The sequence below is a fragment of the Candida metapsilosis genome (assembly GCF_017655625.1).
Source record: "Candida metapsilosis strain BP57 chromosome Unknown scaffold7, whole genome shotgun sequence".
Taxonomy (NCBI): Eukaryota; Fungi; Ascomycota; class Pichiomycetes; order Serinales; family Debaryomycetaceae; genus Lodderomyces; species Lodderomyces metapsilosis.
The window spans coordinates 1,775,616-1,790,159 of NW_027138165.1; the positions used below are offsets into that span (position 1 = coordinate 1,775,616).

At 35.9% G+C, this 14,544-nt stretch overlaps 4 protein-coding genes across 4 annotated transcripts; 2 read left to right on the plus strand and 2 right to left on the minus strand. All coding sequences in view use genetic code 12, as the record gives it.

The window, feature by feature from the left end:
* Window positions 1-239: 239 nt before the first annotated feature.
* On the minus strand, window positions 240-3,137 carry PPR1 (Ppr1p; the record flags this gene model as incomplete). Its single annotated transcript, XM_067694511.1, has 1 exon — window positions 240-3,137. The coding sequence occupies one exon, from the start codon at window positions 3,135-3,137 to the stop codon at window positions 240-242; it is 2,898 nt and encodes a 965-aa protein (XP_067546824.1).
* A 2,632-nt stretch (window positions 3,138-5,769) lies between these two features.
* Window positions 5,770-8,016, minus strand: I9W82_005345 (uncharacterized protein; the record flags this gene model as incomplete). The annotated part of the gene is made up of 1 exon (XM_067694512.1): window positions 5,770-8,016. One exon carries the CDS (start codon window positions 8,014-8,016, stop codon window positions 5,770-5,772), a length of 2,247 nt encoding a protein of 748 aa, XP_067546825.1.
* Window positions 8,017-11,061: 3,045 nt separating this feature from the next.
* I9W82_005346 (uncharacterized protein) lies at window positions 11,062-13,518 on the plus strand (the record flags this gene model as incomplete). The annotated part of the gene is made up of 1 exon (XM_067694513.1): window positions 11,062-13,518. One exon carries the CDS (start codon window positions 11,062-11,064, stop codon window positions 13,516-13,518), a length of 2,457 nt encoding a protein of 818 aa, XP_067546826.1.
* Window positions 13,519-13,710: 192 nt separating this feature from the next.
* I9W82_005347 (glutamyl-tRNA(Gln) amidotransferase subunit F) lies at window positions 13,711-14,397 on the plus strand (the record flags this gene model as incomplete). The annotated part of the gene is made up of 1 exon (XM_067694514.1): window positions 13,711-14,397. The coding sequence occupies one exon, from the start codon at window positions 13,711-13,713 to the stop codon at window positions 14,395-14,397; it is 687 nt and encodes a 228-aa protein (XP_067546827.1).
* Between the last annotated feature and the right edge of the window lie 147 nt (window positions 14,398-14,544).

Genomic DNA, 14,544 nt, shown 5'->3' on the forward strand with positions numbered 1-14,544 from the left:
TTATTGGGGTTTTAGCAGACATCAAAACTTTTTGTTGTTTGTTTTGTCCATGCGTACACGACCAATGAGAAGTGTTGCAAAAAGTTTATTTCAGAACATCTTCTTTGCAGTGATTAGAAATAGAGGCATATGCCGACTACAGTTTCAACTGTTTCAATAATGATTGCATCCATCTATAAAATAAACATTGTGCTGATAAATACATAAAATAACGTAACCATAAAGTCCCTTTTGTCTCGTCACTTTGAAGTGAAAAACTCTTCCCATATCCTTTCCGTTGGAGCATTGTGCATCAACTCAAAAGTCCGTCTTCCTTCACGCATATTAGTATTCGGAGCAGTCGATGATGTTCCAGACTGAGGAGAAAACTGTGACGCAAAAGGCGAAGAATTGTGCTGTTCGCGTTGAGCTGGTTGACTAAGGTGATGTGCGGCAACATGACCACCGTTGAAGGGAGGAGGAGGAGGAGTCGATTTATTCAGAACAGTACCCGTTGCTGAGCCAACGACTTGATTATGATTCAACTCTTGGAAAAAGAAATCCAATTCCTCATCGTTCCAATCGGGGTACTCAAACACATGGGTGAAGTCTGGTGCAACAACAACCAGGTTGTGGGAGTAAGGCCCTCCTATTGGTGTATTACCTTGCTGGTCGTTTGGCAGTCCCTGTTGGTATTGTGGTTGTTGCTGTTGGTACTGGTTGTCAAACAAAGCTTGAACACTGTCTTGAGTCCCTACACTCTGTGGAGATGCTTTCGTCAATGGGTTCAAATGATCCAACTCATTGACCAACTGGAATAAATTAGAGTGAACATTTCCATTGTTGATTCGGTACAATGATTCACGGCTTACTTTAGCTTCACGTTGGCCACTCACGTTATTGCCATTAGCTGCAGAAGCACCGTCACCTTTGCCACTCTTAATCCCCTGTTCTCCATTTTCACCTTGTCTTTTGCTACCACCACTCGACATGAATTGATTAACCAGCTCATTAGGATACTTTAACTTAACAATAACCAAAGTCAAATTGTGAAATATTTCACAACAATACTGAGCTGCATCGCATTTATCGATTAAACTTGTCAAGATTTTCAAACAATTGGAGCAGCTAAGCATGACGGTATTTATTGGATTCATGACCCTAATTTCATCCGAATTGTATAATGAGTACAAATATGACGTTCCAGCCATAAATAAATTGTGCACAGCTGCCCATGTATAGTTGATAGACTTTGTCAAATACAATTGTGTATAGCAATTGATCACCTCCTTGGCAGAAATTGAAACTTGGCGGATATCATCCATGGTTAAATTGTAATTACGTGGTCCTAACCCGTGGATATACAATAAAGTGTGATGATAATTTAAATGGAAGAAGATGGGATTGAAATTGCAATTCATTTGGTTTGGAGTGGGCAAATGCTGGTACCAATGGGTTAACCTTGCCAAGACGTCCATTCTCCAATGAGATAAATCAGTAAATCTTCGAGGAAGTTCACTTTCTGTGTAGAGAATCTTTGTCACTTCACTTTGTAGATGTCGTATAGTGACAAATGCCAAAGACACAGTCTTGTAACTAGTGACTTCGGCAATGGATTGCTCATCATTGGTCAATTTAGTATAATCCATAATTGAATCATTGGGCACAATCTTCAGATCGTCCCATACACTTAGCAAAGGTGTATTTATACTTTCATCAGGAATACCAAATGGCCGATCCAAGTAGAAACAAATTTGTCGATCTATGGAATAAGTACACCAAAAGATACGTCTTCTCTTGTCCCTGGTAAACCCGTCAATATTCATATTCTGTCTTGATTTCGTCTTGAGTTCATTTTGTAAATCTAAATCAACACATAATCGCAAAGCTTCTCCCATAATATACCACACCCCAGGATTTGTTGGTCTCATTATCGAGTAATATGCATAGATTAGTATCCCTTGTAAAGCCATCAATTGATCACCATTGCGTTTAACATCATCATAATATTTCATAGCTGCCAATCGAAACGATTCTGAAATTTGAGATGGATATTTCAAATGATGAACTGATGAAGCAATGGCAAATACCATATTGAGGAAAAACAAAGGCACATGAAATCGTCGTGGTGGGGTTATTCGATTGGATATTGCTCTAATGTCAATATTGTTGCTGTTATTACTATTTTCCTCGCTTTCTTTAGCAAGTAGATGTTGAAACTGCAACTTGTATTCATCAAACCAGTGGCCATTTTCCCCATTACTACTTACGTTGTTCCAAAACGAATCATTGACGGATCCATCATTGCTAGCAAATTGGAGACGATTCAGCTCAATTGGTCCATAAATTGGAATGAAATAATCACGAATAAATTCCTCTCGATGCATAATGGGACATTGGGGGTTGCACTGATGGAAGAATATCTGACAAAATTGAAGAGCTGTAGACTTTGGAGGTAGTACTGCTGCTAACATGACCTCCTCAGGGGAAGAGTTGTCATCAGTGTTTGTTGCTGCGTTCTCACCTTCTTGATCTTTGGCATCATCATTAGGATTTCGTTCGTGTCGTTTCTGTACTCTCACTGCAGTGGACATCAACTTCAGAAAAGTGATATTATTACCCCTCTGCTTCATTTCCAGTGACTGATTACTTTTTTCTTTGCCGGATTGCATCAGTTGTTGTATAGTGATACCATTACCATCAACTACTTTGGCCCCACCATCATTTCCGTTCCCTCCTCTAGACCTCTCACCATTGGTATTGGCATTGGTATTGGCCTCACCATCGCCTTCACCATCGACACTCGCACCCAATTCAGTCAATTTATTCTCCAACACCTTAACTCGCTCTTCCAAATGGACAATATAGCTTCGTGGTATTTCTCTCCCGGTGACTGGATCCAATCCCATACACTCGACATTATGTTGAGCACATTTCCCACATTGAGGGAATTTCTGATCACATTTGATCTTCTTGGTACGACATCGTTTACAAGCGGATATAGCTCGGGATATTTTCGGTGTGTGAGATTTGCCTTTGGCTGATGTATCTTGATTGGAGATGTGGGAAGTTGCAGTGGGTTCTGACTGCAGTAGTGAAGAAGCCGTAGTAGTAGTACTTGTTGTTGTCTTTTGTTTTTTGTTTAAAGGTTGAGGCATTTAGTTAATGAAAGTCAGCTGTGGTTGTATAGCTATAGATGCTATACTTGCAGCTTGTGATATGATGTAAGATGAAACTACCTGTAGTTGTGACAAATGGTGGTTGATTTATAATGATGATTAAATTAAGTTTTTAAAAGTTTAAATTTTGAGAGATTTTTGATTTTTTGATTTTTTGTTTTGTGCAGCGGAATTACGAGATTCTCTTTTAACACCACCCTTTTACACTTTTATACACACTACAAAAGTGTTGAGTTACGATCAAAATGAGAGAAGGTACTATTCTGGTTACATTGTTTGTCTATTTAATTGATTGCCTCCACTAGCTTTGAAACTCACAAGAGCGATGTATTGATGAGATGCAGGTTTTGGTTTTACCCCTCTTTGGGATTGCGCTTCTTTCAGGGCTGTATTGGCAAAGACAAAAGGGATATTGTCAGTGTATCATATGCGATGCTACAAAGCTTAGCTGACTACTAGTCACAGTGTTCAATTACTAAGCTACAAGGACTGACCGAGCTCCACCAAGAACGAAATTTACAAAGACGGGAAAGGTTTTAGGATCCTTCACACCTCACACAAACGTAATTGCTTACAAAGCTTCCAAGAGAGCACTACACATGCTACTACTGACGAGGAAAAGTAGTGTTATAAAGGTTAATCAATTGATGCGACAAGAATGTTGACGTTTCACACTTGATGGATAAGCACACCCCTTCTCATGGAGATTCACTGAATACATAAATACTGGGAACAGTTTATACAAGGATTACATTTGCCAAGATTCACTAAAGGATTTAACTGAAGAGAGTGTGTTTTGATACACGAACATACAGAGTTTAGCACCATACCTTGTTCACACTTCATGGTTTGTATAGAGCATGATCTACATAGAGATCTGGAATACACAACGTTTACACATATATTTTAACAATAGCCCCGAAACATCGTACACCTCTCACCTCTCTCCTCTCTCTCCGAACTCTCCCAACTCTCCTAACTATAAACTCCATCACCACCAAATTTTTCAGCTTGTAAAACAAGCCTACTCAACACTAAGTTGAGCTATGAAGCTCTATTCCTGACACAGCTTTAAAAACAAGCCTGCACACACTAAGTCACACAATAATATTGAATAAAAGATGAACAACAACTGAATAAAACAATAAATGAACAACAAATGAATAAAAAGTAAAAAAAAAGCACCCTCCATCCTCCTCCTCAAACTTGCGTCCAAGCCTAGCACCGCCAAGTTTGAGTAGAGGAAAAATCAAACCCAACACAGTTCATTTATCTGAACCACGTCTGACCCAGACAGGGACCCTAAACTCTCCAGCTGTTTGCGTCTGTGTCACTACAGATGGAAACCTCCGTGAAAGCCGGTAGTTGGATATGTTCCTCTGTAAATAATTGTGACTCGTCAGCCGACAATTTGTAAAGCACTCTATAGATGTTCCCGCATCCATAGCAGTTTTGTGTGTGTGTTTGTGTGTGGGTGTGTGTGTGTTTGTGTGCTTTTTGTAGGACTTTAGATCTATTACCCGATAAATGAGTAAATCAGGCCCGCTGTGAATAAAGCCCGACTTTTAATTATATTCCTAGCTGTTTCTGCAATTCAAGTTATCCAAGCCTTTGCAGAATCCTCCATAGACTATAGCGGGTAATCTTTTGATCTCTCTTTGATCTTATCTGACTTGCCTGCATCCACGTAATTAACAAGATTTTCTTTCTTTTTATATATAACAGATGAACTCTATCGAACTGAATCACGTCTGACTTAGTCCTTTACCTTAATTCACTGGTTGTTTTCGTTGAGGAAAATTCATAATGAACTTGTGTCAACTCTGAAATCTTTCCGCAAAAAGATCAAAACCCCCAGCGAGCAAGTTTTGTATGGAAATGGAACCTCAATCTAGTTATATTCTAGTAAGGGTTAGTACCAGATACTCTTGAACTCTTTGTGATATGGTGGTTACTCACATTTTGGTAAAGATCTTATCTTGTAGGAATTTGTTATTTGTTGTTTGTGGTAAATGGATCAAAAAGGGAAAAATTTTGGCAACCAAAATTGAAAATAAAGGGGAAATATCCACCATTTATACTCCAAAACAATCCCAGCATATCAAAATAGCATAAACCTATAACAAAAATACTTAGAGATAATGTATATCTATAATACAGGTTTACATAATTAACACCTTTGAATGTAGAAACAGATCACATGACTAGATAAGAATCACCCCCTAATTTTTACCTCACTGTGTATCATATCAAAATAACATCAGACCCATTAGCTCAGCATACACATCTTCGTTATCACTGATCAGTCCTTCTAGCTTGATCCTATAGCAATCAAAATGAATTGACACACCTTTCTTTTCCATTTCATATCAAGATCTTTTTCAACTATGCTTTTCAAATCCCATCCAACCTGCATTTATAGATGTATACAAAGTCAATGCCAAACTATACATGACTACATTCTTAATACAAACAAAACGTATTATGTGAATTCTCAACTAAAAAAAACAACAAACTTTTGTCTCAATTGGTAGTACAGAACTTCAAAACAATCATTAAATAAATAAATAAATAAAAAAAATAGGAACTAGCAGCAGTTGAATATTCACCCTCATACATCAACATGTTTAACAGTAGCTCTACCCAACTTGTAAGTACCAATCAATGGAGGAATAAGCACCTCATAAGCAGTCGACTCACTAGCCAAACTTGTATGATCCTTCTCAACTCTTAATGAAGTCACAATTGAATCTTCAAATAAGGGGTACTTGATATACCGATCATTTGGTTTTTGATTATGCAAGAAATCACCTTCTTTGGTATCGTGCTCGTTGTCGAATACTGGTTGTGGGTATTTTCTCAACACTGATGTGTCAGTGGAGTCGGCATGGGTTCCATTAGCTGGAGCTTCAGCTTCGGCGGCTTCTGCAGTTGCAGCTTCAGCGGCATCGGCATCTGCATTAGCCTTCTTCTCCGCTTCTGCTAACAAAGATTTATACTTTAAAGATTGTTTAGCCAAGACTAAATCCGACCAATTTCTCTTGTTCAAAAATTGATGATTAGCTCTTGGAGCTCCATCAACATCTTTAACGAAGATCGGAACGATATCTTCATCGGTATCTTGATTGAAATGATGGATTCTACTACGTTTATCCAACAATGTAGCCATTGCATCCGGTGGAGGTGCATTCACAATGGCCGACGAGATGACATTGAAGATCAATCTTGGATCATTTTCAGGATACGAAGTTAAATCTTTATTCAAATCTTCAATCTCTTTTGCTCCTCTCAAAACGTGTGCATTAGGGTGATGGTGATATTTGGACTTCATTCTACCAAAACAACCTAAATGGACATCACCTGATAATATGGTGATTCTGATTCCCTTTTTAGCTCCAAATTCCATTAAATCTTTAATCAATTTATTACGTTCACGCTTGTGGTGCTTGGAACACCAATGGTCATTCAAGTCATCCAACACTTCAACATCACCATCAAATTCATTAACTAAACCTTTATTAATGACTCCCTTGGCAGCCAATTTACGTAATGGAGCCAATGCTCTTGAGGTTAATAACCATTCCAACCATACTAATCTTGGATAAAAAATAGGGACACCGAGCATTACGTATAAATGTTTGACATCTCCATTAGCTTTCAATGTTTCATTCATTTTGTTGAAAACAATTTTATAAGTTTGAGGATCACAAATTTGTTTCAATTTCCGTTCAGTACGACAGTCCAATCCTAATAAACTAATTTCTTTACCCAATCTCATAAACACTGAATGATTTTTTTGTTTAATAAAAGGTCCTTCTTTACCCAATACCCACGAAGGGTCACTTGTATGTAATTTCTCCTCGGGATTCATTTGATGTTGAAACAACATGTAATATTTGTATGCAACGTTACCAACTGCTGAAAATATTGGTGCCAGCATAGTTGAATCATGATAAGATCCAAATCCATCAATGATGTCATGATCATCGTAGATGTTAACCAGGGGGATTTGTGACATGGTCAATGGAAACAATGCCTCAACAACTTGGGAAGCTGAACCTTTCCAAAACCCTTTTCCAAACCAATTCATATAGTGGTTCAAATAGAAATTGTTAAATTCTACTAAAACTTTATCATCAACAGGAGCATGTCTTTTCTTCAAAGGATTATTAATCTCAGTCCATTCTTGCAACTTCTTTGAATGTAATTTAATAGCATCTGAATAAATTTGGTCTCCACCACCCAACATCACATGGTAGTGTTGTTTTGAATGTTTAGCCAATACATCATACCAAAGTGACGACTTGTATTCAGATGCATCACAACCTAAACTGAACCCATTACAAGAAAATGAAATGACATTCATACTTTCATCAACACTAGGTATGTAAAATTGAAATGATTTTTTGAAAAACTTGTCAATATAGTATTCAATTTTTTGTTCATATTGAGCCAATTGTAAATCAATGGTGTATCTAAAGAAGGAATATCCATCTTCTTCATAATATTTGGTGACTGCAAATTCACCAGTGGAAAACTCACCATTGTTGGATTCAGTTTCAGAAGCAGGGCCAATTTTATAAGTAATTGAAGGTGTTTTCTCCTCAGGGCAATCTTTAACCACCAACATAATTGAGCCTCTATAGTTGGCAGTATTATTTTCCAAAGTACCAGCTAAACGTAAAATAGGACCACATGTGATATTGTAATCACCTAGTTTATCATTAGGATCAATTGGTCTAGTCTTGGGGACGTCTTTTCTAGCCAATTCGTTAATCTTGTAGTATTCATCTAAAGGTAACGGACTAAACCATTCTTCAGTGGATTGTTGTTGATTATCAGTAGCAGCTGATGGCATAGTAGAATTGAAAGCAATTGAAGTAGACTGTGGGATTGATGGCTATGCTTTCAGTAAAGAAAAGTGTTATCAATAGGAGTATTTTTTTTTTTTTTTTGGCTTTTGCTATTTTTCCTGTATTTGTTTTGTTTTGGTTTGTTTGTGGTCTGAGGGCTGGTTTTTACGTGCGTAGCCTTGTTTCTAGAAGCAAGTAACAAAACCAAATATGTTTTTACACGATGAAATTTTCAAAGTGATAGAACAACAACACGAGAAATAAGTCTCAAATAATAAGGTTTATGGTGATAGATTTAGTCAGTAGATAGGTAGTCTGACAGATAGGCCTGGTACTATGCGTAGTCTAATCATTAATACTTTCCAAGTGTATGAGATTTCTTTTTTGGTTTTGAAATTTTCCCTTGAGGCTGATTACAACATTACACAAATTTTAAACAAAAAAAATTTTAAAATTAGCCAATGACGTAATTGAAAATTGTAATCTATCAATAGAGTGATAAACTACCTTGGACAACATACTATTACAACAGAAGAGTCTTAGTGCATGTTTGTTAATACTTAACATCCAAATAATATGGTGTTTTGCTATAAAAGTGTAAGTATTGTGTACATTAACTCCGTTTCTATTTCCGTGTAAAAGAAAAAAAAAAAAAATAAAGATCTAAAGAGCAAAGAAGTCTAGACGGAATGCCGAATAATAATAATTCACGTGACTTGTTTCATTTATTGTCACAAGACAAAAAAAAGCAATCTATACTCTACCGATATACAAAACACCACTCCTTTGGTAGTGAGAGTTCTCTTTTGTAGTAGAGATGCGTCAGTATATTTATAATGCTGTTGTACTGGATAGATGATACAATTATGAAAAAAAAGTATTATATCTATATATATATATATGTTGATGTATATATTTTTGCAACAGTTTCATGTATAAATACTCAATGTTTCACTCCTTTGTGCTTTATTTTGTGAAATGGCTTAATTTCTTTAACCATTAGGCACTATTCCACTCTAAGGAAAAAGAGAGGGTAATAACTATAACTTTTTATAAATAGAGATTGAGATAATTACAAGTGTATTGATATAATAATGTTTATTTAGAGTTTGTGGCGCATATACATATACATATTATTATTGTTATTATTATTATTATTATAAATTACCCTTTACAGAGGTGGCCCTAAAACTAAAGAGAGGAGTGGTTTTACAAAAGAAATAGGAATATTTATTGTTGCTATATATGTGTAAGAACTATTGTAGGTGTATTACTAAAGAAAGAGCAAATATAGTTTTAATAGATGAAATTGGTTTTATGGGGTGGATGGTGAAACAGATACGTTTGGTAAGTGGTGGAGAAAGTGTAGTGTCTCTTAACTCCTTATCATAATTACCCCTCTATTTTAATAAAAAGCAGAAATTAAGTCAAGTTTTTAATCTTCCCCTCATTATTAGTTATTATTATTAGTTATTATTATTATATGAAAGATGTGATTTGATTTTGGTTTTTTACTGATTGAGTCATGTTTCACGGAAAACAGAGAATGATTGAACTGTATAGAATGTAGTAATATAAGTAGTAATACTGTTTGTGTAATGAGTGACTTACTTATATTTGTCGTAATTAAAAACACCAAACTTTCTTTTGTGGTGCATATACGACAACAACACAAAGGAATAGTAGTAGTAGTAGTAGTAGTAGTACACTTAAAGGTCCAAACAAACAAACAACTACTGTTTATCAAACATTGTGAGTGAAGAAAGTAGGGTTATTATAGTGTTACGGATAATATCGGAGTCTGTCGGATATAAGAAAAAAGAGAAGTAGAAGAAGATTGTATAGATTGTATAGATAAATAGATAGATAGATAGATAGATTAGTTTTATATTGTTAATATATATATATATAAATTTGCTTGTCCCTTCTTTTTAAAGCCAAGAAAAGAAAAGAAAAGGAATGATTCAATATAGTTTATACTTACTATATGGTGTTATTACTATGTGTTGTGTGGTTTTAGTATAGTTTAGTTTAGTTTCAGAAGAAAAGAGTATGTAATACAATACATTATAATAATAATAATAAATATGCCAAGAAATAATCAAAATTATAATACAATACACTATACAATACCAATACAAAAAAAAAAAGAAAAGGCTGAGTAGCAAACAAAGAAGTACAGTAGTACTAATACTATAGTAGTATATGACATCTATTAATAACAACAATTGAATAGGCAGTAAGATACGTCACATAACTTCTACTTTACTATTAATTAACTAAGTAAGTTAGTATATATATATGCACGTGCAAATGAATCGAACAAAAAAAAAAAACAATATTTTTTTAGTAATGTTATCAGACACACAGACACAGACAAAGAGAAGAAAAGGCTTAGCCTCTCGCTCTCTGCTTTTGTGGTAAATACAAACTAAAAATTTACAAACAAAGAGATAAAAGATCAACTGATTTAATGTAATATATTCAAACACACCCACACAGGCAACATAGCCTAATACCATATTCTATCAATACTATATATCACAGTTCTATACTACTAACTACTACTACTACTACTACTACTACTACTACTACTACTGTAATAAAACTATTTGTTTTATGAAAATCACTCTAAAACTTACACCGAGAGACAAGAGAAATGTATTTTTTTAGTCATTAGTACACTACAATAGTAAAAACTAATTTATATATATAAAGATAGAAGTAAAAACCCCAGTTTTTTGTTACCAACTTTACATACACAAATTTAGCAAACACAGATCTATATATAGAACAACACATACCCAATAACTCATCACCTACATTCATTCCATATCTACAATCTCTCCCCAAAAACCAGATAGATCAGAGAAAACAGAAAAGAAAAGAGATATAAAAGAGATAAAATCACACTCCCCCACCATTTTTAATTTTCTTTCTTTTTCTCCTTTCCTTTAAATTTAGCAACCAAATCAACACACACAACACCACACACACACCAGAGGCAACCAAATTCAAAAGGTATAAACAGTTATCAACTATTACCCAATATGCATAGTAGTTTAGCATACCACAACAATACACAAGATCCATTTAACAAACCACCACAGCAACCACCACCACCACGTGATGAACAACAACAGCACCCTGATTCTACCTCAATTGATCCACTTAGTACAACTACACCCACTAACACCAATGTGGACAACAACCACTATTCTTCAACCCCACGTACAACAGCATCCACATCTATCCCCACAGATACGCTTCGATACTCTGGTGAAAATAATCAAGACTCATTAAATCTACCGACAACAGTACCCAGATACTCTAGAAGAGTGTCTTTCAACAACCTAAATCCAGAAGATGATGGTGATTTTCTATATAATCGTCCTATTTACAACCAAGCAAGTGGAAAACAATACACATCGTCTTACTCGGGTCCATCATCATCACATGCAAGTACAACTGCAGCAGCAGCAGCAATACCCACAGGGAGTAGTGGAGCTACATCTCCTTTATTCTCTCCCACCACTGCACACACACATAATAGCATATCCAATAACGAAAATTATCGATATGGATCATCACCACCAACAGCTCGTCATGCTTCTTTCCCATTTGCTAGTTTACCAAAAGTACCCAATTTTGATGTTATTAGTCAAGCACCTGGCTCTTACTATTCACAACAACAGCAACAACGTAAAAGAAGATTGAAATTACCAAATCCACCAGAAAAGTCAATTTTAAAAAATAAAGTATCACAACAACAGTTGGAATATAATCATCGCTTTGGAGGAAACATTGAGGATGCTACTATCAATTATCACCAAGAAGAGGAAGAAGAGGCTCAAGCAAAAGAAGATGCAGAAACAGAGAAACAAGCAACTTCAGACTCACAAGAAGGTACTGCTGTAGAGGATATGGATCACGAACAGCAACAACCACAACGGAGAAAGTCTTATTCTGGCATGACTGATGAAGAACTATTAGCTCTTGATCCTCAATTCAATATGAAACCAAAAACTTCCAATTTTGGTGCATTTAAATTTGATAATCAAAAGATTTACTACACCAACAGAAGATCATCAACTTCAGGAGTATCTGCTTTGGAGAAATTAGCTCAGCAACAACAGCAACAATATCCATCGTCAAATGAAAACAATTATCGATCAATTGCACTTACTGTACAACATGATGATTATGACCAAATTGAATTGAGAAGAACTTTATTGACTACAATTTCCGGAAGAAAACATTCTTGGAACTCTCTTGATTGGTTATTTCTGATTGGGAAATCAGTAGAGGGTCAAAATCAACTGATTTTAAATGATGGTGACTATTTGATTGTTGCAAGTTTTATTCCTCAGAAATTCATTAAAGATTATAACAGTAAAAGAAGGAAAATGAATTGTGATGAATTCTTAAAATCAAAATGTTTTAATTTACTTGAATATCTTAAATTGAATCTTGCTGAATTGGATTTGAAAATTAAAATGACGGTTGAATTTGTTGTTGAGAGTGAGGTAAACACTATGGATCATCATGGTAATGAATTTGGATCTAAGTACATGTTGAATAAATTGGTTAAACAATATCATCCAAATATTTTTATTGTTGGGATCAAGTCATCAAATTTGAATTTCAAATACAAGATTAAAAAGAGTAATGAAAAGAATTATTTGGTAAAGTACTCGTCGTTTATTGTGAAACATGCAGGTATTCCAGTGGTGTTGGTTAGTAGTCATGCAAAGCATACAAGTCATGAACTAAAGCAACAGCAACAGCAACAGCAACAGCAACAGCAACAGCAACAGCAACAGCAACAGCAACAGCAACAGCAACAACAGCAAGCATCTGATCTGGGTAAGTCCCCGGTTCCAAGGATTACATTTAGTGACGATTTAACTGCCGTTGGTACGAACTCAAGCTCATCAATTGAATCAGTTGAATCATTTGCACCTCAAACTACACCAACCAACGAGGGGGACGAAAAGAATTTAATTGAAAACTCCCTACCTTTTAACTCCTTTGATACATACAAGGATTGGATTACAGCCATTTCCGACAGATCATTTGATGATTCAATAAATTACCTTCAAGCCATTAAATCAAAAGATGATTCTTTGAAAATTGATGGTAAGATTCATGAAATTTACAAGACTCAACTGTATGGACCACAATATTTGAATAGTTCCTCAGCTAATGGGTCATCAACCACTAGTCGTCATGGTTCAGTCGCATCTGATGGATCGGGTTCCGGAGGAGGAGGAGGAGCTTATGATAATGTGTATCGAGTCAAGTCTATGATTTCAATTGAAGATGTCGAAGATGCGAAAAGGAGAAAAGAATTGAGACGGAAACGTAGAGCTAGTTCTGGTGCTGCAACTTCTGCAACTAGTGGGCGTCTTTCCAGTACAAAGAGTAATGATTCTGGAGGATCTAGTGGTAATGAGTCCAAGGGAAAGAAGTCATTTTGGAGAAAGATTGGATTCAAGAAGGGATAAATTAAGAAACATTGGCTCATAGTGTATCTAGTTTCTTATAATTGACAATTACGTAGCATTTAGAAGAAGACAAATTGTAAGTGTTTCTATTGTATGTGTATTATCAATTGCTAAGTGTATTATATTCTCAAGAGAAAAAGAATGAAAAAAGAGATCATTTGGTCAACTGCCAACACAACATCAACACACACCATGATACGACCAACGAGGATCCTACTTCAACAGTTCAAACACATAAAAAGTAGTAGCAATAATACCACCCACAAGGCGCAAGCCATCATAGGAGATGCCGTCACCGACAAGACCCAATTGCGACAATTGATGCAAGATAAAACGTGGTCGATTAAACAACTACTCAAACAGCGAGCAATTAAGCTACATCATCGAGGTACGCAGAGCAGTACAGATTCTGAGGGTGGAGAAGCTGATGCTGCAGCTGAAGCTGACGCGGATATTACTGATGAGTTGATTTTGAAAATTATGGGCTTATCGGGCATTGAGAATCCCGGTTTAGATTCTTCCCGATTCGACGAGTTACGTCATGCTTTCAAAGTACAAAAGACATTTCTTGACCATTTATACGATGAGAACACCTCACCGGCCAGTAATGGAGATAGTGGGATTGAGAATAAGTTGCATAAAGATGATGATACCACTTTAGTTTCTGAAACCGTGTTGACTAGACCAGCTTTTAGCGGTTCTAATGGGAATGATATTCAGTTTAGATTGGTTGCGAGTGATCATTTGCCTAGGCGACCAATTACGTTGAGTGAGTTGTTGAAGAGTGTTGCTGACGTGGACAGTTGTGTTGATGCTGAAAAGGGTGAGTTTGGATTTGATGTGAGTAGTATTCGGAGTAAGGTAGGGGCTAGAGAATGAGAAGGCTAGTAGTGGTTGTTGTGTATGTACTTACTAGGTTTGATTACGATTAGGGAGTATTTAACTCCGGCTAAGACCCGCAGCGCCATAGTTGACACAAAATCTTTTTCATATCACAAGTTTTTTTCCATACTTTATTTTATTTCA